The sequence below is a fragment of the Mastacembelus armatus genome, chromosome 6 (assembly GCF_900324485.2).
Source record: "Mastacembelus armatus chromosome 6, fMasArm1.2, whole genome shotgun sequence".
NCBI lineage: Eukaryota > Metazoa > Chordata > Actinopteri > Synbranchiformes > Mastacembelidae > Mastacembelus > Mastacembelus armatus.
The window spans coordinates 22,986,843-23,008,425 of NC_046638.1; the positions used below are offsets into that span (position 1 = coordinate 22,986,843).

The 21,583-nt window shown below is 40.7% G+C and overlaps 2 protein-coding genes across 3 annotated transcripts; one reads left to right on the top strand and one right to left on the bottom strand.

Annotated features, from left to right (window-relative positions):
* Positions 1–436: 436 nt before the first annotated feature.
* Positions 437–4,519, bottom strand: bend7 (BEN domain containing 7). The gene is made up of 10 exons (XM_026311231.2): positions 4,227–4,519; positions 3,573–3,650; positions 3,144–3,491; positions 2,789–2,908; positions 2,365–2,708; positions 1,805–1,912; positions 1,482–1,599; positions 1,255–1,368; positions 1,029–1,067; positions 437–495 (listed from the first exon to the last, which is right to left on the bottom strand). The coding sequence occupies exons 1-10, from the start codon at positions 4,288–4,290 to the stop codon at positions 437–439; spliced, it is 1,392 nt and encodes a 463-aa protein (XP_026167016.2). The 5' UTR covers positions 4,291–4,519.
* A 1,048-nt stretch (positions 4,520–5,567) lies between these two features.
* Positions 5,568–11,029, top strand: prpf18 (PRP18 pre-mRNA processing factor 18 homolog (yeast)). Of its 2 annotated transcripts, XM_026312057.1 has the most exons (11): positions 5,568–5,744; positions 6,654–6,731; positions 6,978–7,004; positions 8,218–8,319; positions 8,413–8,526; positions 8,692–8,838; positions 8,985–9,053; positions 9,316–9,456; positions 9,537–9,608; positions 9,697–9,852; positions 10,306–11,029. In XM_026312057.1, exons 1-11 carry the CDS (start codon positions 5,679–5,681, stop codon positions 10,384–10,386), a joined length of 1,053 nt encoding a protein of 350 aa, XP_026167842.1. In that variant the 5' UTR covers positions 5,568–5,678; the 3' UTR covers positions 10,387–11,029. The 2 variants fall into 2 exon arrangements, with proteins under 2 accessions (XP_026167842.1, XP_026167843.1); XM_026312058.1 differs by lacking the exon at positions 6,978–7,004.
* Positions 11,030–21,583: the final 10,554 nt, after the last annotated feature.

Genomic DNA, 21,583 nt, shown 5'->3' on the forward strand with positions numbered 1-21,583 from the left:
TGTTACAGTACTTTGTCTCATTTTAGGCTGTGGCTCCTAGTAATGACACATGTGAACCAGGCAGCTTTTGGAGCTGTAGCCTACAATGTAAACAGTAAATCACTTCTGAATATGAAAATGACCTGACATTTCTTAACCACTGTATGGTTTGATGTCTGCTGGCACAAATCCCAGTGTGTCCAGTGAAGTCTTAAGGACCACAAAAGGCAATGTGCGTGTATAATATAGAAGCATAATTTGAGTGTGTTTCAGAGAGGGAGATAGTGGATATTAAGCAGGTTTGTTCTTCATTTGGTCCTGTTGTTTTTTTCCCCCCTTTACATCCATGACAAATAACAACTAACAGGTCCAAAGAAAATGTCTAAAGTGTCAAACTGCATCAAGTTAGAGATGTAACGAAGACAGTCAACAGTTCTGCCATAAGGCCATGGTGGCATCAGCGAGTCATGTTCACCATTGTTCCTTCCGCGCTTGCAAGTTTGTTATAGTCACAGCCTACAAAGAAAGAAAGAAAATATTAGTAAAATATCACTACCAAAAATTGTGTGTGCCTGAAATTGGTGTTCACACATTTGGTGGATTTTGTACAAGTCTCATTTATTTCTTGAAAAACAAAACAGCATAGCGGGAGAGAAATGCTTTGTGACAGCGAGGTGAGATAGAGAGGTGAAAGAAGGGGATATGGTGCATGGTGTGAAGATAATTAGCTGACATTTTGGGAAGCTGTGTGAGAATGTCAAATGTCACAGCGTCAGCGTGACAAAGACGTATGAGCCAATGAGCGAGCCGGCTCAATGGTGTGTTTGTGTGTGTGTGTGTGTGTGCGTGCGTGCGTGCATGCTTGGTGACAGCGAAGTGGAGAACGCATTGTACTCTCAATGGGGGGCTGATGGAAAGATGTAAGATGGTGTACTGATTTGGGGGGAAAGGTGCAGACACAGAAAGATAAAAGTCGGCAGTGGAATAAATGGGGGGGGGGGGGGGGGGTTGTGGTGTATCCATTAGTTGGCCTTATGAGTGTTTCATACTTATAGAACGTCCATTTAAGACTTCTGCTTCTGCAGCATCTGAGGAACCAGAAGGAAAAAGATTTGCCTAACACGTCCATACAAAACCTATTTGACCGGTAAACTTTTAAGGGACATAAACTAGTACATTTACTACTCAATGATAAAAGGATGCCAGATAAAAAAGCATCTACAGCACAGAGTACTTCAATAAAAAATAAAAAATGCATACTTATGAGTGCATTACCTCTTTTCAGCCTCCTCCTGGCAAGTTTGATTTGATCTTGAAGGATCTGAACCCAGTCTCTTGGCCCAGGCAACTTTTCTATTTTGTGTTCAGTGCAGTACTTTTCTGTAAACACTGTATACAGTTCACCTGACTATATTAATGCTTCCTTAAAAATATCATGTCATGATTGTTGTGCTCTGATACAAAGAGACTGATGAAATATTTTGAATTTTTCTCTGACCTACCTTTAATGGCACCTACAATGTTCTGGTCCAAGCCCTTACGGTTATCATTGAGCCCTCTTTTCCTTTTACCATTTGGCAAGGAGTTAGCCAGGGTGGCATCGTCAAAGAAGGCACACACCTTAAGGTATCGATAGGATATGGGATAAAAACATATAACTGCGTTAAAACAATGCAGTTATTGAGCTTAACTCATGTTTAAAGCAAATTACTTAACAATTATTTCTAAATTGTTTGAAATAAAATACAAATACCCAGTGATGCAATATAACTGTAAAGCTAAGTACAATCAAAGGCCAAATAAAGTGAAAACTGTAAATGCACACCAGTTTCCGGAAAAGCAGACTGCCGGAGCGCGTATAGTTGACCAGAATGGAGTCTAGCTGGGCCTTTGATATAAACACATCATAATCCTCTGCAAGACGCACCTCAGACTGAAAAGGTATCAAATAACACAGTATGAATTGCATAGTACTTAGGGAAAATTATTAATTACATACATTCACAAAATTAATTCAGTTTTTAGTTGAAAAAGGCAAATGCAAACTGTTCTATAGAAACTATTGTCACAAGTCAAATATACAGTGATAATGTATTTTAAATTGCCTACATAGAGCCAAACATACTATATAGAACTTTTTATAATAGAAGTCGAAACTATTGTCTTATTTCTGTACCTCCATAAAAATGTAAAAGAAATTTTGTGCAAATATAGAAAATATGCAAATTAAAAAGCCTTGAAGAATCAATTTGTGAGAAAGTTGTAATTCATGAATAGACCATTGTTTTCAGTTAGAAAGAGCACAGAGAAGCCAAACTATAAACGAGAGCTACAAATTTAGCACAGAAAACACACATGTCCATTTAATCTATTCATGCAGATTACCTCTGATGGCTGTGGTTCCCTAAACTGGTTCAGGAGAGGACTGTGTGTGTTGTTGACAGTCACTGGGTTGTTCTGAGGTGGCAGCACAGAAACCTCAGAGGAGAGGGGATGGCTTTTGGGTGTAGATGATTTCTCAGAGTCTTCTCTCTTCGTACATTCTGCAGGTGCAACTAGAAGTCGTGATGTATCCACAGAAATAAGTGCAGCTCTTCTACTACTAGACACAGCCAGTTGTGCCACTTTATAGATTGGCCTCTTCTTGCGGGGTCTGTGGCGAGGAGCGGGTCCTGGACCAAGACGAAGTTGGCATGGTGACGCTGCCTGTTCCTGCCTTTCCAAGGATGCTGGAAAAGGACAGTACCGTGTTATATTTTTACTCTGTGAGTCTCTCACACTGTGTAAGAAATTGTGTTTGTTCGCTGACCTTTTTGAGTTTGCATCAGCTTTCTCATGGCACGTAGCTCCTGCAAAATAGCCTGCAATGTGCCTTTACAGTTACACATACAGCAGGGGGTTTCTGGCACAGCAGGAGGGACAATATCTGCTGGAAAGTCAGAGGTGTGCTGGTTAGTGGTCTCTCAAACACTGCTGAATGTACTCGTGTGTATTGTGTTTTTGTCTTGCTATATTGGGGCCAAAAAAGTGTGAGTAGAAAAATGCTCTGTGTGTAACACTAGACATCTGTTCTCTATTTTATGTGCAATCATTATCTTTAGGAAACATAAGTTGGGTGTGGGAGTTTTTTTTTATTCCTGTTTATACGTGCTTTGGTCCCCTACCATGAGCTTCAGTCACTTTAATTAAATCCTTTCTGTTGTTGAGGGTCTTTAGGGCTTTGGAGTGGGTGCTGTACTGGCCAGAGCCCGGACCATTGGCGGTGGAGGTGGATGAAAGTGAAGGCCCTGGGTCTCCTGCAGAATGCCAGCTGTTGCTCTGATGGTTTTCTGATACAAGAGACAAAGGCACAGGCTGATGTAGCCAGGTCAGATGCCCATCTTGGGGCTCTCTTGTTAAGCTGTCCTGCTCCGTCCCCACACGTTGATATACCCTGCTGGTCTTATCACTCAGAAGCCTCATCATTCCTGTGATTTGCCTCTTGATTTCCATGCCCTCGTCCTCCAGCCAAACTTTGACAGAGAAGGGTGTTAATGTAATTAGTGAGATCTGAAAGAAATCAGAAATAAGTCCATACAGTGGCACACACATACCATCAGGCACAGCTGCATCCTTAGGCTCTCCATTGGCATCATTGCAGCTGGAATTCATCATATATGAAGGGTCAAAATCTGCAAGAAAAACAGCTCGGGTTTGATTTCATATCAAGGGTAGAAAGCATTATTTCACAGTCTGAGCTGTTTGACAGATGATTGCATTTTTGCATTTTGCATGTCAGTGATGAAGCTTGCACAGGCTGATAGAGGCGACTGTGATGTCAACCAAAGCAGAACCTCCCCTCCCTCCCATCCCATGCAGAAACCACCACCTGTAGGTGGTATAAAGTAGTGTGATCAAGACGGCTTGCCTAGAGCTTATACCTTCAGCAAAAAGTAAAGATTTAAGCTGCGTGTTAAACGTTCAGAGTGCGCAACATATTTTCATGTTTGGGACTATTCGTTCACTTCATTCATTCTTGAGAATCTAATCAGAAGCGGCTACATTAGACTAATGTGCAGGAAGGTATTTTACATGTCAGAATTGATCATTGGAAGGTAACTGATGGTTAAATCCGAGACACAGGCTGTGGGCATTGTCGTGGCCATCTCTTTTGTTTACAGAGTCGTCTCTGCTGCCACACAGCGCCAGACAAACACCCAGACACAGACGCGCGTCTTACAAGGTCTCGCATTCATTGAGCAACCTACCTTCATCCGTGACCAGTTTAAAGCTCTGTGACTTCCTTCTCCTCTTCCTTTCCCCAAACTCCATCTTCAGGAGGAATATTCACTTAGTCGTGCAGTCGAAAAATCGCTCTTCAGAAAGATGAAATCAGTGACTAGGATATACTCAGCGGAATCACTGTCCGTCTGCCTCATTAATCAGTTAAATTTCTCCTCAGGCTGCGCTACACATCCTGTCATCGGCAGATTTGTACACTGTTAGAATAAAATGTACCTGATAAAGGCTATTATTGTATGATCGATTCCCGTGCGCAACATGATGCAGGTCGGTCCCTTTCGCCGCGTAAATAAATTAATGACTTTAATATTAAAATTCGTCACATATCCCTTTGCGCCACCTGATGGTATGTTCTCATCTGAAAGGTCGAGTCAGACGTTTGTACTGTCCAGACAATGGATTGGCTTTTGAACAAAGGCAATAATGAGATTAGACTGCAAACATACACTTTTTCTAGATTCTTTCATCAGAATCACATGACCTACTGTTATTGTCTGTATTGTTCCTGAGCTGCAGATTTCATAGATTAAAATTATCACACATTTACAGCTGATAGCGAATGACTGAAACTCAGCTGGTTGCCCAGATGTGTTCACGTTGCACTCATTAAATTCCGTTTCTAGAAAGTTGATGTAACCCAGTACATTTTCAGGATGAAATGGTCATGAGCTTGCTTGGGGCAGTTATATCTCTAAAGTCACTGGCAGAAGATAGGAAGTACATTAACTCATTTATGTAAACCTAAATTGCTGTTACCCATTATTCTGTTCATTCTCATCCCAAAAAAAAATTCATGTTATTCATATAGTGTTTTGGCAATGCTGTATCTGAATATGGTTATCCATGTGAAGCCCTTTCTATATGACAGGCAATAAAGAATGTGAAATAAAATATTTTAGAGCCTAAATCTGTGTATAGACGAGATTAATAAATTATTGATGTAACAAGTATCCTTTTTTATATATAAGAGAAAATAATTAAAATGTGGTGTGTGCTTAGTTGCATTTGGATGTATGACTACAGATACAGTGGAAACATTGATCAGACTTTGCCAAAACATGCCAAGAGTTTATTAATGTTAATTTTCCTGTGACCCTATAGCTTATATTTCACGCAGTATTTCAGATGACCTACTGTGCTAAAGGGGAGAGTGCTTTGTCTTGAAATTATAACCTTTGTCGTTGATATAAAACAACACAGTTTTCCCAAGTTATCCTTCATTTGTTGTTCCAGTTTTATTTTGAAACACACCCAACACAGCAAATCACCGAGGACTCTTGTTCTGAAATCCAGCGATCGGGTGTTTTTAGATTCATGACTTCCGGGTTACTCGGGGCAGCGGTAGCGTTGTTAAATCCGTCTGATATGAGTGTGTCTTTATTGAAATAAACAAGCAAAAAGCAGTTTTACTATTTGAAATGGATATACTTAAAGCTGAGATCTCAAGGAAAAGGAAACAAATCGAAGAAAAACAGCTTGTTGACGTGAGAAGCTGCTTGTTTTTATTAGCATGGTTAGCCTTGTTGCTAACTAGCGCTAACGTGTTTTCCAGAATTGTCTGTTTTTTATCTTCCATTTATCGATAGATTATTGGTCCAGTACAAGACCTAACGACCAGTAAAGCTCCGGCTAACGTTAACGTGTTAAATATAGACATTAAATAGTTAGCTAGCAAGCACATAACTTTGGACCGACATTAAATGGACTATACAGGCTAATAATCTGACATTTGTCTTTATATTCTGCTTCACTCTCCAAGACAAGCCGACCTTTTTATCCATGATGCTAAATTGGCATTTGGTAGCACTGGGATTCAAAAACTACACACACCGACAAACGCTAATAGAGTTACGCTACCATACCGGGACTATACTATGTCGCTCTTTTACGTATATTCTTCATTATATTTCCTAATTATAACATAATTGTATTTCTTTCTTCACTCTGTGACTTCTCTAACATGAAATCATGCCACATTCAGGAGAACAGTGGTTCCCAACCCTGGACTTCAAGGCCCCATGCCCTACTTGTTTTCCAGCTATGCAACGGACCCACAACTGATTACCTGGATCAAGTATGTTCAGCCAGTCAGAAGCGGGAAGTGCAGGGATAGTTGGAAAACAATCAGGGCAGGGGGCCTTGAAGTCCAGAATTGGGGACCACTGCAGTAGAAGATGAACTTAAGAACTGTGATTGTGCTTTGCTGAGATTTTATTTTATTTTTTTATTTCAAATGGCCAAATGCTTACATGCAGTATATTGCCAAATTTATTCCAAAACATAGGGAAAAAGATGTGATTTGTTAGCAAACCATTTTGTATTATAAGTATAATAAGTTTATGTATAAAGAGTTGTGCCGTTGAGTTTGAAAAGTCTGTTATGTCTGCTTTCAGGACTCCAAAAAGTTTTTCAAAAGGGCTGACCTTGCACGCAAGGAGCAAGAAGATTACTTAAGAAGATGTGGTTACAAGGTGGATGTCGAGCACTCTGCTTTCTGTCTCTCTCACAGACACACACAAATGCACACATCTAAATCACTGCCTTCCTTAGTTTGAGTTTAGTATGACACTGATACTTCATGATAATTAATGATAATTTCACGTTTTTCCAGCAAATAAAATAAGGTCAGGCACTGATGCTCAGGTGTTCATTAGTGTTTGTATTTGTGTTTACTGTGCTGTTTTTCCCCAACCTGCCTCTGCTGCCTGCATCTGTAGGTTCAGAGGGAGACGCCAGAGAGCCAGGTATGGGATTGCACAGTGAAAGTAGCTGACAGGATGCATGATAAAAGGATAAAACACACTGTGTCCCAAAAGCTTATGCTTCCTTGTCATTCTTTTTTAAAGTTTGCTCACTAAAGCCAGTGAGGATGAAAGCAGAAATAACATGGTGGAGACAACTGCTGAGAGACATTTACCTCAGTTAGAAAGGTCATCCAGTCGGTACGCATATACTAACTTGATTATCAGGCAGATATAAATGGAAATTTTCAGCAGCTTACATCAGTCTGTTCCAGGTAGTTTTTTAAAATGAATTTTATTCACCAAATTCATGTTTAAAATGTCATCATACAAATATACTACTAGGGTGTACACTGGACAAATGATGTTGCAAAACTGTCTATAAGCTCAGCAACAATAACTTGGCAGAAAGAAAAGAAACAAGGAAAGGAAGCCACAAAGCCAAAGTGGGACACAGCTACAGTGTGCGTTTCAGCATGGGATTCTGAAATAAGAAATTATTCTGTTCTTTTCTTATGTTGCACATAATCTGTGACAGCAGCTTTAATATTTAGACGAGCTATGAGTTAACCCTGGTTTTGCCTCGGTGGTTTGCATTGCCTTGTAACAGTTGCTGCATTTCTGTTGTACTTTGTGCAAGGCTTAAAATGTCAAATTCGTTAAGTTATGCTGTGCACACATGCAGTGTGCTGTCTTTATTTGAGCAAGGGTCTTTGTTTGTTTGGAAGGCTTTTTGTCATTAGTTTTTTTTTGTTCTTTTAGGTTGTGCTTCTTAAGCCACAATCTAAGAGTGACAGGGTGCATGTGCCAATGAAAGCATGATTTAATTTGAGTTTCTTTGTTGCAGAATAAGATTAAATATGTTTTCCCTTGAATTAGGTTTTAGGTTCTATAGACCGCAGTCAGAATTCACTAAATAAAAGTTACGCCATCAACATAATATTCTGTAAATTTGCTTTTATTGGCTACTCTTCTGTCTTTAGACAAAAGTTAGAAGAGCTGCAGGTAAGATAGGGCTTTGTTTAATGTGTTTATCATAATGATACACACCCTATTCAGCTCTGAGGTCTCATCTCATACAAACATTCACTTTTTATATATCACACTTATATTAGTTTCATTTGCAGGCTCAGACAAAGCTGTATTTGGATATTATCAAATTATGGACTCATCCATTGACTTCTGTAAATTTTTGCTCCTTCCTGTTGTCCTGAAGATTAACAAGAATGAAGAAAATGAACCTTCCACTTCAGCTAATCCAGTGTTGGAACTGGAGCTGACAGAAGAGAAGCTGCCAATGACACTGTCACGACAGGAGGCAAGTCAGTACTGTATATAACAGCCACACTTCCCGTTATTTCTTTCCATATTGCATATTAAACGTGTCTTTTGCATTGTTCTGCTTGTGTAGGTTATTCGACGGCTTAGAGAACGAGGCGAACCAATTCGATTGTTTGGAGAGTCCGACTATGATGCCTTCCAGAGACTAAGAAAAATTGAGATTCTGACCCCAGAAGTAAACAAGGTAGGACTAAGTCTATCTGGGAATAGAGCACATTAATCTATATTTTGACCCTGAGAGACATTCCCACTGAAGCAAAAAAGGTTATATATATTTTTTTAAAGTTTCTAGTCATGGCATGCTGGTTGACACTAAAATTTTTGGTCATAATATTTTCTGTCTGTCTAGGGTTTGAGAAATGACTTGAAAGCAGCCATGGACAAGATCGATCAGCAGTACCTAAATGAGATTGTTGGAGGAACAGAATCAGGAGAACTGGACACACAGCATGACCTCAAAGTGCATGAAGAAAATACTACTATAGAAGAACTGGAGGTATATTGCACTGCTTATTGAGGAATGACTTTCTAGTTATTAAATAACTATATTTTATGTGCACCAGTAGACAATTCGATGGAGAATTTGTCATATGAAATATTATTATTGTTGATTTTGTCTGTAATCTTGAAATTCCTCTTAAGGCTCTTGGTCAAACCCTGGGCACAGGAGATGATGATCGAGACCAAGATGTTATTCACAAAGTTTTGAGGGTAAGGCAAGAAAATCATGCTCTCCATTTTATGTAGAGGGAGCTATTGGATAAAAAATGCTGACATCACTGTTTGCTATATACTGCATATGCTTTACATTTGCATTGTTGTTAAATAAATGTAGAAATGCTTATGACATTATTTTGTAATGTGTATTTTTTTTATTGCATGTGTATTTTAGCACTACCAATCTGTCATGTCTTTCACTATTGTGAGATTTGGCAATATTTTCTTAACAGCCATTTTTCCTGCTGTATTCTAGTTTCTTCTTGGTGTTTGGGCCAAAGATCTGAATAGCAGAGAGGACCATGTGAAAAGAAGTGTTCAGGGCAAGCTGGCCAGTGCAACACATTCGCAGACTGAGTCTTACCTTAAACCGCTCTTCAGGAAGCTCAGGAAGAAGGTAATATTAGTACAACAAGCCACACAGTGTGGCTTAGAAGGTGTGGATTTATCTTTTTTTTTAAATGTTATCTTTTTCAGAGCTTACCAGCAGACATCAAGGAGTCAATTACAGACATCATTAAATTCATGTTGGAGAGAGAATATGTCAAGGTATGTTATTATCTGTATAACAGTATTTTTGTTATTCTCTTTATTTTTTACTATGAAGTCCGTTTTAACAACACTGCATTTCTATCAGGCAAATGACGCTTATCTGCAGATGGCCATTGGTAATGCTCCGTGGCCCATAGGTGTGACCATGGTGGGTATTCATGCCCGTACTGGGCGAGAAAAGATCTTCTCCAAACATGTGGCCCACGTTCTCAACGATGAGACGCAAAGAAAATACATCCAGGTGAGACCATGAAACTATCCCTTTATCTGCAATCGGCCTCTCCAAATCTTAATTTCACTATATAATACATTTACATGACAAGTTAATTGATGAATTCTGGTAACGAAATAGATTTTGCATTTAAAGTCTGTAAATTCTGTCAATTTATTCTTTCCAACACAGCTGCATGAATTTGTTGTATGTTAATATTTTTTAATAATAATGTGTTTAAACACACTGCTAAGGGTTATAAAGGTGGTCAGGGTAGTTATTAGTCATCAGATTATGTTATGCACCAATTTGCATATTAGTATCTCATTTGCATATTAGTATCTCTTTGCGTAGTGAAATGTTAATGTGTCTATAGGAAGCTTATGGTCTGAAAAGTAGCTAGCTATGGAAAATTTGGAAATTGCATTTTTTTTCCATTGACAACTGAACTTGCTTGTGTTGATTTTATTTTTCCATCCACAGGGACTGAAGAGGCTAATGACCATCTGCCAGAAACACTTCACGACTGATCCATCAAAGTGTGTGGAATATAATGCTCTTTAACTTGGACCTTTACTATAACTTATGTCAAAGCAGTCTGCTTCAACATACCACAATCCAAAATCAGACTTTTCAGCAGCTCAGTTATGAGGTCTGGCATCCTGCATGTGTAGTTGTGGCAGAAATTTCTCAAATCTGTGTGAGAGCCATCAGGTGCATATGCATTTCATGATTCATCATCAACGATTAATGTGAAAATGGGTAATTAAAATAGAATTTTGCATGTAAAACCAGCTATATGCAGTCAGATCTATGAGAACCTGTTAGTTACATACTTACTAGAGTTAAAAGTACACGTTAAGCCTTTAATAGTCACAGGTCTTTACTCGATGTTCTCCTTGAGAACATGGGTACTCATACTTACTGCTCTTGTACAGTGCTGTAAAAGGCTATTTGTTTAATGTTGTCTTACAAAGTTTTTTCAAAAATTTCAGTATGTGGCAAGTGTCATTTGTCAAGAAAGATCCACTGGTGTACATTTTTATGACGCCAGAGTTCTTAGAGTTTTTAACTCTTTTTCGGCAGGCTTAAATCAATGTAGCTTCAATTCTATAAACATTTGAGTTTTTATGTTTTCAGCAGATAATGAAACCAGTCAATTAGTCCCTGCAACACCTCAATGAGAATTAAAATGGATTTTAAACCAGCTGTTGGGATTGCATGTTTTTAAGCAGTGTGCTAAGATGCAAAGAACATTTTTCTTTTCAACAGAGATTTTTTCTGTGGTTGTTGAGAAGTGCTCTCTTGTCTTTTCCAAGTGGATAGCTGAATGAGACTATTTTTAGAAACCAGTATTTTTTCTGTCATTCGAAAATGTGCCTCTAAGGGAAACAGTTTCTGATGAATGAGTCTCCTCAGCAGATGTGCCATGACAAGCTTCAGTATTCTTAGGATTTCCCACTGCGTGACTTAAGAATTCATTAAGGACACACTGGTCAAATAAAGTAATTAGTGTGCTATTATTTTCTCTGCACTACTGGATGGCAGTCACACAAAACAACTGGCTGCAGACAGAAACCTTCCAGTAGTTTGCTAAGATGGCCACATCCAGCATCATGCACTGACCTTATTGCACTGAGTAACCATGGTGATCGGATCTGTTCTTTCTAGTCGTACTGTGTTCACAGCTGCATGAACTCACGTCACCACAGCTTCAGTCTGTCAGCTCCCAACACGTCACTGCTCAAGACGCAGCTGGACAAGTTGTCAGCAGGCAGCGCAAATACTGTCAACTAGTGCTGGATTTCCTCTGAAAGCCTCTGTTTTCAGCATCTACGTCTAACACACAGCGAGAAAGACATTTCACAAGACTGCAAAAACATTAGAACTTGAGCATCATCTGATCAAAAGTCTTTACGTTTTTCCACCCATGGAAGCATTTCTTTGTCTGTCCTTGAGATAAGTAGTATAAATATTTTGGCTTTTTCACTCTATCTGTTGTGACACTGTCAGTTGTGATGTTTGCTTAGCCTTGAAACAATGGCCCGATGGAAAGTGTTTGCAGGGCACAGTAGAACTGTTTGAAAGAGAAATGGTATAAATGAATGAAGCCATCAGCACAGATGTTTAGTGAGAAACCCATTGCGGTACTTAGGCAGATGTATCAATGTGGCTGATCACATGCTGACCATCTCAAATCTGTCCTACAACAAACAGTGGGAGACATATTGTGTTTTAAGGCTGTTTAGGGGGAGAAAATGATTTCTAAAAAATGCTTTCTGAGAAGAAAACAGGACTGTAAGACGGTTCATAGATGTACAGTGGTCCGTGTGTTTTAAGAGTTTGCTGGCATGTGTAATGCTACTGTATGTCTGACTCTTATATAACGGACATATTTTGCATTTCTTTGTTCAATCTCAAAACAACACTCCAGTTCATGTTAGGTCTTTCTCTCTGTCGCCTGATGATTCTCTTCATCTTCACCTTTTATCAACTTGACCAAAACTTTGTGATTTTCTAAAGAGTACAAACTGATACATAGCCTGATCCCAGTCTCTCCACCCTCTTAGTAAATATGCTGACTTAATAAAGCCTGGACTCCAACAACAAGAGTTTGTATTTATTATGTGGGGCCTAACCTGTTTAACTCTAATGACCTCAGAGCTATGTTTAGCCCTAACTGTCTGTAAGATGTGGACAAACTGATAAAAACCTGCTCTCTGTGTTGCTTTTGTTCAGGCGTAAGATTGTGTCAGCATGGAATGTGTGAGGGATCCACTCAGGGTCATTAACACAGTCAAATCCCCATCCTTCATGGAACAGTTATGTCCATCACCTCTGTGTAACTGCATATATTACCATGCCAATGTGGAAATCAAAGAAAAAAATGTTGTTTAGATGCTTAATTATTTTATTTCATAGTGCATTATGCCTTGAAGCACTTGAGCTAGGCCAGATACTCAGTTAATCTCATTGTAGGTACAAATCTATATGAAGATATTGTTTATTAGTATAGAGGGTTATTAATGTTTTGTGCCTGCAGTTTGTTCATTAACTAGAAACCATGTCTTTGCCAAGCTCTCATGTCACTTTTATTTTAAATTAAGATGCATACATCGCTGTACTTCTGTAAAGTGATCTCTGGTGCACCATTACAGAATATTTTAGCTCATCATTTTGTTTCCCAGTGACCATTCTGCATTCATTTCCCTGAAATGCCTTGTATGTGGTTGTCTGCCAGCTTGCAGGTCTTACCTGTAATTATGGCTTCAATTTTTCTTTTCATCTGGACTGGCTGGACAGTATAATCGTTGCCAGGCACCTGAGCAGAGGTGGAAACCAATTACTAGCAGAAGCATACTGTATCACACCAATAAGGCTCTCGCTCTCTGTCTGTGTGTGTGTGTGTCTTTGTATTTCTCCCCTCACTTTCTTCTCTGGATCCCTGTAAATTTAAATGGATTTATGGATTTACACACTTTTCTTTCACAAGGAAGACAAATATAGTGCATGAACCTCCCTGTATTTTCCTGCGAAGGCCTTAGAGTTGTATCACATAAATTAATGTAATCGCCACCTTAGGCTCAGTTATGAGGAAGGTTTAAATGGGTCTAAGAGATCAGAGCACTATAAATGGGGAAGTGATGACGATGGTGAATATGATGCATTGGGGTCTTTTACAGGTGGCAGCTGATGGGGAATTTTGATGAGAGAATATGACACTGAATGCTGATCACTGGCATATATATATATATAATTTATCCAGTTCCTTCATCTGTTATTTCTTTGTGAGGACTATGTGACTATCCTATACTATAAATAGGACAGTTTTGGTGAGGACACTTGTCCATCCTAGTGTAACAATAAGTCATAAACAATTATTTTGAAAAGATTTATAAAATAAATGTGAAGTGTGAGCAGCACTACTGCACTATGCCATTGCAATCCACCTTCAACATCAGCACCACAGATATGCATCTTGTCATATACAGTAAATTGGCCTTTTCCTCTGAGGAACTGTCACCATGATGAAGTAAATATTAGAGGAGAAAAGAAAAGAGCAGAGTTGATGTGATTAGACTTTGCAATCAGTAACCTACTTTGGGATTATACAGTAGATTTGCTATGGAAACCCCTGTGTGTGTGTGTGCATTTCTATGTTTGTGTGGACAACTTTTACTTTGACACCATCATGGAGAACATTTTGTCATTGTGAGGATATTTAGGCCAGTCCTCTCAGGTGAAGACTTGGCTTTAAGGTGAAAGTAGTGAATAGGAGTAGTGGTTATGGTTAAAGATATGGCAGTGTGCAGGGACTGTATGTGAATGTACAATCTCCACAATGAACAAAAATAAGTGTGGGAGACGAGGGAATCGAACCCTGTCTTGTAATAGGAACAGTAAATCAATAGGTTCTTAGAGTAAAGCCAAAGCACTGTCCAGCTCCTGTAGTTCGCTGAGCATTGGCTCTCAGGATGAGAATCAGGTTTTCCACTGACTTTGTTGAGTCCTGGCAGATATGACCGATCTACACTTTTACGCATATACGCATGATGGGTGTTGTAATGCTTGTTTTCTGCTGACACACACGTTCCTTCAGGGTGGGCATTGAGTGTGTGTGAGAGAGAGAGAGAGAAAGAGAGAGAGAGAGAGTGCAGCGTGTTGCATCAACTCCACTTGCAGGGAAGGGAGCGGGGAGGACACATATGAAGTCGCAGCTGGCCTGGCTGCGTGCACGGATGTTCTGCCTGCTTCTCTCTCGGTGCCATAAACGCACGGACTATGAGCCCACATTCAGCTGCCTAATAAGGGAGAACAGGTTACGGCTCCGTCAGGCTACCGTGTCCTTTGTGCAGGAGGCATGAACGGGCTGCAGGCAGACAGCGCTGGAGTTGGCGGTGTCGGGGAGGACGCGGAGGAAAAGTATCGCGCTCTGGCTTATGACACTGTTCTCAGCACTTTGGTGGCCGTGGCCGTGTACGTGGTGGTGAAAGTGAGCCTGGACGGCATCAGACAGTGGCGGGCCAGAATGTCGGTGCTCATTGTGGGATCGGGACCCGTGGGGCTTACGGCCGCCCTGGTCGCTGTTCGCTCCGGTAAGGTGCTGAAACTAACCGTGCTGGATGAGAGGTACCGGACCGCACTGCTGTGCCGGCCCCAGCAGATCGCCCTGGATCCCCGCAGTGTGAAGTTTCTGCTGGGACTCGGGGTAGACTTTGATAACATGGAGGGCTGCTGGCACAACGAGCATTTCTTCACCAGAATAGGTGTGTTTCAGGAGTACCTGCTGAGCATCCTGGAGCAGAAGAAACATAAGGTGGACGTCAAGGTGCAGCTGGGTACTAAGGTATATTCCTCAGTGATTTTAACAGCCCTTTAGGGCTTCATGCTCAAAATAATCCTCTCCCCTAGGATATAAATCTCATTTTATACAACTGCAGTTTCATCTTCTTTATGTTTCTTATCGACAATCCATTGTCACAGCTGATCTGGACTTTTGGAGACTCCAAGTCTCAAACTAATGACTCTTCCTTCGTAGTCTGTCAAAATCTGATCCCCCCTAAGTGGCAGCAGTCAAACACAAGAGACCCATATTATATGAATAAGGGTCGTGCTTGGTATTGATGCTCATTTCTGTCTTCTAGTCTTTTCATTTTTATTTTAGACTGAATTTGAGCTGCATTGCCCATAAAAAAAAAAAACGGACAACAAATTTTAATCAGTAGTTTTAAACGTGTACAAAGAGTTTTAAATGTAACCTTCTGTAGATATACAGGTTCATGTACAGCCGACATACTATGATTCCCCCAAAGCCTCTCCTCACACTAACAGTGTATAATGTCAGACTGAAAGGGGCCCATCAGCTGAAACAACCTGTTATGTAAGCTGACCTAAAACCTGAGAAGAATTAGGCCAGTGGAAAGTAAAAGACACATTTATACTGTAATTCCAAACCAAACATATTGTAGCATCCAAATAAGATGGATTTTAAAAATATAATCCTGTTTGGATTTGAATGGATTTAATAATGACTTTCTTCAAGGGATTTTTGAGGCTTTCCCCAAGATAAATGCATAATAAATTAATTTTCACGCCACAAACACTCATCTCAACAACTTATATTAAAAAGGTAAGATTATGTGTATAGCCCTCACTCTGGGCTTCATAATACCCACAACATGAGAGCAATTAATTTACTCTCAATGAACAGCAGAGAGGACCATTTACTCCCCCCATTTATCCCCCCCAAGCCAAGACTGGACACAGAAATAGCCCACTAGCATAAGAAGCACTGAGTGCTCAGAGTGGGCAATGAATAAATGCTCATTGAATATTTGTGCCCCAGCTTAGAAACCAGACCTTAATGGTTTTTTTCCCTACGATTCATCAAACAGTAAGAAATAAATAACTGTCTGTGTTGTAAACTTGAGTGTTGCTGTGGGCAGCAGCTTTTATTTACTCCTCACTCCTGTTAGCTGCTGTCCTCCCTGCTTTCTACTGACTTAACAAGACAAGGTCAAGAGGGTCTGTGATCACAACAAAGCTCACTTTCATTTAGAGTCACTGCCAAGTTTGCCATTTTCTCTTGATTACACAGGACACAAGGTTTGATGACTTTTTTCTTTGTGCCCCTCTAGCTAGTCAGTGCTCGAAAGGTCTGAGAAGGCAAAGGGGCCTATTTTGAGAGAGGCTGAAACTGATCAAATATAACCTCTGTCTGTTTCCTTCTTCCTGTCAGTCTATCTTTATTTTGTCACCGTGTCTTTCACATGCTCTTATCGTCTACACTGGAAAATGCGTGGTGTTTTTCTGAGGGGCAGCAATGTACGCAGGTGTAATAGTAAATCTCCTTGAGAGATGTGTTGCCAAGACATGGACAAGCTCTGGAGTCCATTTTAATGGCTTGTACGAATACACAACTCACCTGTTTCTCAGATTAATGGGTAGTGGTGGAAGAAGACGTCAAATCCTTTAGTTATGTAAACACTGTAATAATACAGAAGGTAACCAATAGAAACACAATGCAGCCAAACATTAAGAATTATAGAAAATAAAAAGTTGGAGTAGTTATCTGTAATAATTCTGGTTACTGCATCATCCATTTAGTAGTTTTTTTCTTTCAAAAACCCCCAAATTATCCAGTTCCAGCTTCTTGGTCATGAAGATTTGCTGTTTTTCCTTGTCTCATGTCTCCATGTCTCATACACACCTGGATGTCTTTGGGTTACAAAATGTTGTCTGAAAGTGGCAGCTGGAGCAAACTGTGTCAGGCAATTATTTGTAATTTTCCTTTAATATTCTGTTACAGATAAATCAATCTGTTATAGGGAAATTTCCTAATTTCAAATTAACCATACACCAAAATGTGACATCCAATAATCATTTTTTCTTTTTTTGTTTTTCTCTTGCTGCTTCAGTTCACAGAGGAATATCTGCGCCGCCTCCCACACGATGACTGGCCGCGTGTGATTGTGGTGGCAGACGGGTCGTGTGGCGACTCCTGCGCAGTGTTGGGCATCAGCTCCGACTACACCGTGGAGTCCTGCCATGCCTATGGAGCTAATGCAACTATAGAGAGACTAGACCAGAGACAGGTCAGCACCTGTGCACACATGTGATCTGTCTGTATACACATATGGTGTAAACATATAATGATGAATCCTCCTGCACACACTCTGAAGCCATAACCAACAGGTTGCTGCTTGTGTAAAGAATGGAGGCAGTAGAAACAGGATATTGCCGTAATGGCAACTTTATTTGGCCTCATAAAATCTGAACTGAGCAAACAGTGAAGGAGAGCTGCCAATATCAGCTGAACATAATATCTGACGTTCATACAAATAGCCAGATTTCAGGAGACCGTCAGATCTATGTTGATGGTACTACATTGGTTTACCCATTGAATTTGATAACAGCAGCTGTTGTTTTAATGGACGAAGGTGATGGTGATGTTAATTTTTTTTCATTATCACACCCTGGATGGATTCAAAATTTGTTCCCTGTGAGGTGAATATGAATCCAGATATCAAAATATCAACCGCAGTGGTTTTCACAAAGGTCACTTGTCATTATATAAGCAGATGGTTCCTTGAATGATGATTCAGTGATATAACCAAGACACCAACACAAGACTACTAATATAGATATTGAACATGTCCACAAAATAATCAATGATAAAATTGTTCCCTAAACTGATTTAATACATTTAGAATATTTGGGGGCTTGTTTGGGCAGAAATATGGCTCAGACAGACCAACAAACTAATATCACAGTCGGCTCCTTATCCTGTACTAATCTCAAGACATCAGCCATTGTTGATAATTGTATGATACAGATAGATTGATTGACATAGAGTCTGTACACCAGAGAGTATTCATTTGGAGGAACAAATAAACAGCTTGAGAGAAAAAGTGTACAGTGTACCATCTGACAATGGTGACCACAAGCATTGTTTTCCTTGCTGTTCTATGCCACTCTAACAGTTCATATTGTGTTCTGTGTATCTGCCCTTTATTCGGCCTTTTAATCCCTGGCTGTTTCCTGTAGTGATTGAATTTAAGTCCCAGGATATGACTTGGTCAGCCCTATTGTCCCTTTCACCCTTTCCCAGTCTCTGCTCTGTTTCCTCACTGTTTCCCTTGGCTGAACTAAATTCTACTCCCTCTTGGCTGGTTTATGTCATTGAAAAGCAAATCGATCAGTTCTGGCTTGAAGGAAAACAGGTAGTCACTGCCAGAAGAATCAAGTCACATTTAGTCTCGACTCAAGTGACAAAAGCCCCAAAGGCAGAGATGGTGAATAGGTAATATTCCCTGACTTTTCACCACATACACATCAATGGGTGGATGCATGTTTTGAATTAGTCTTCCTGAGTGGATATAGTCGTAAGACTTAAATGATGAAATCAAACATGACTCTAATCTCATTGCTGGTCTTTGCATATTTTATTACATCTGAAATGATTTGATCTAGTGCCTCTGCTGTCTCTCTCCCCTTTCTATCCCCATATATCCTAACTACAGGTACCAACTCCTGAGATCCGTGCCCACAGCCTGTATTTTGACCTGTCAGCTTACGGAGTAGAAGCCCTCCGAGAGCACCGAAACCCACCGACCAAACCTGGCTTCCACCTGAAGATCTATGGCACCTTCAGGAACCGCTACATGGCCCTCATCTGCCCCACTTCTGACACCAAGATGGTTCGCTTCCTCAGACACACAACCAACTCCTCTGTGAGATTCTTGTCCTCTTTGGTTAAAAAAGTCTTTTTCAGGGCTTTGTTTGCTGCCCTGATGAACATACAGCAGCTTCAAAGACAGATGATAATAACTCTGTCCAAGGCTGCCCAGGGTCCCTACTTATTCCTCAGTGTTCATTCAACAAATTGTCTTTGACCGTACTATTGTAGGAGTCCATTAATGTCTGCATGTGTTTGTGTGAGTGCTTAAGTCTATGGCCATATTTGACTATTAGTGTGTGTAATGTAGTACACACAGGTACATAGCACCCACCCTTGGAGTGCTTGTTGCTATGTGGGTGGTATTCACATGCACTGTTACTTGGTAACAGATGACTGTGCAAGTATGGATTGAAGAAAAGCAGAGTTGAGCACAGAGACAAAGCCAGAGAAGCTTTTCACTCAGTAATTACTGTAGATCAGAGTCAGGTTTATTGCCACATTTGTTAGACACAGAAGGAATTTGACTCTGGTATATATGGTACTCTGGTGGCTCAATGTGCTTGTCGTGAGTGAAAAAATATAAAAAATAAATGTAAGTGGAATGAAAGAAATAGGTTTATTTGCTGCTTATTTGCAGTTTGTGGTTCAACACTTAATGCAACAGATTAACAGTTACTTTGGTATAGATGGAGGACAAGATGCAACAAAACATGTTATTTTAGAAGTGTGACTTTTAAAGTTTGAATAAGGGCATAATCTAATGATTATTTTCATTATTGAGGAAACTGCTGGATATTGTCTTAACTATTCAGGTAAATAAAATTCCCGTCTCACCCCTATGGGTGGTGTGTGTGTGGCTTCCTCAATCTTACGTCCTCTACCTCAGCCTGGGAGTTTGAGGGTTCTTCGCAGTATCTTAGCTGTTCCTAGCACTGCGCTTTTCTGGACTGACAGCTCTGATGTTGTTCCTGGGATCTGTTGGAGTCACTCTCCCAGTTTGGGGGTCACAGCCCCGAGGGTGCCAATTACCACAGGGACCACTGCTGCCTTCAACTTCCACATCTTTTCTAGCTCTTCTTTAAGCCCTTGGTATTTCTCCAGCTTCTCATGTTCCTTCTTCCTGATGTTGCTATCACTTGGGATTGCTACATCTACCACTACGGCTTTCTTCTGCTGTTTGTCCACCACTACTATGTCTTGTTGGTTAGCCATCATGTTTCTCAGTATCTGGAAGTCCCACAGGATTTTAGCTTGGTCATTCTCCACCACCTTTGGTGCTGTGTCCCATTTTGACCTTGGGACCTTCAGCCCATACTCAGATGTTCTCGTACACTATGCCAGCTACTTGGTTATGGCGTTCCATATATGCTCTGCCTGCTAGCATCTTACAACCTGCTGTTATGTGCTGGATTGTCTCAGGGGCATCTTTGCACAGCCTGCACCTGGGGTTCTGCCTGGTGTGGTAGACCCCGGCCTCTATTGATCTTGTGCTCAGGGCCTGTTCTTGTGCTGCTATGATCAGTGCCTCTGTTTCAGTTCAGCTTTTTCCAGCCACTGGTAGGACTTTTCGATATCAGCCACTTTTTCTATCTGTTCGTGGTACATACCATGCAGTGGTGTGTTCTGCCGTGATGGTTCTTGGTCCTCTTCCTCTGCATCAGGCTTCTGTTGCCTGAGATATTCACTAAGTATTCCATCACTCGGGGCCATCTTCCTGATGTACTCATGGATCTTTGCTGTTTCATCTCAGATGGTGGCTCTAATGCTCACCAGTCCTCTGCCTCCTTCCTTCCTCTTAGTATACAGTCTCAGGATGCTGGATTTGGGGTAAAACCCTACATGAATGGTGAGGAGCTTCCTTGTCTTGACAATGGTGGCTTCTATCTCCTCTTTTGGCCAGCTTATTATGCTTATTATGGCCAGCTTAGTGGGGTATCTGATGACTGGCAGGGCATAGGTGTTAATGGCTTGGACCTTGTTCTTCCCATTCAGCTGACTTGCTGGACTTGCCTTACTCTCTGTAGGCATTTGGCTGTGGCTGATTTCCTTGCAGTTTGCTCTTGGTTCCCATGTGCTTACTCATCTTAGCCGCTATTATACCTGACAGGAGCTTCCATGTTGTGCAGAAGCAGGTTATCGGGCGGTGGTTGGATGGGACTGCCCCCTTTTGGGTGTCCTTTGGGATCAGGACTACCCTGCCTTCAGTTAGCCATTCAAGGTGGATCCCATCCATTATCAGCTAGGTCATTTGAGCTGCCAGGCGCTCATGGAGTGCAGTTAGCTTCTTTAGCTTCAGTGGAGAACACCCTATTTATTCTCCTTGCTTCTGTTTCTCTGATGTACCTCTTCAGCCGAGTGGCCAGGTCTGTGAATCGTTGCTTGGCAGTCTCCAGGGCCTCGAGTGTGGACAGCTTGTTTTACTTCTTACCCAGGACTTTCTTCATCCCATCTCTCTGCAATTCTGATAGTTGGCTAACTTCTCTCTTTGCCCTTATCTTTGCCTCCAACCTCCTTCTCCATGCAGGATACTGCTCCTTGGTGATGGTGTTTATTTTGTAGCCAAGCATCTCAAGGATCACG

Coding starts and splice junctions, on each gene's coding strand:
- bend7 (XM_026311231.2), bottom strand. CDS start 4,290: ATGGAGTTTGGGGAAAGGAAGAGGAGAAGGAAGTCACAGAGCTTTAAA. Junction 1,913..2,364: donor GGGAACCACAGCCATCAGAG/GTAATCTGCATG, acceptor ATACCTTTTCAG/TCTGAGGTGCGTCTTGCAGA. Junction 1,600..1,804: donor GTCTGCTTTTCCGGAAACTG/GTGTGCATTTAC, acceptor CGATACCTTAAG/GTGTGTGCCTTCTTTGACGA.
- prpf18 (XM_026312057.1), top strand. CDS start 5,679: ATGGATATACTTAAAGCTGAGATCTCAAGGAAAAGGAAACAAATCGAA. Junction 7,005..8,217: donor GGGAGACGCCAGAGAGCCAG/GTATGGGATTGC, acceptor GTTGTCCTGAAG/ATTAACAAGAATGAAGAAAA. Junction 9,853..10,305: donor CGCAAAGAAAATACATCCAG/GTGAGACCATGA, acceptor TTCCATCCACAG/GGACTGAAGAGGCTAATGAC.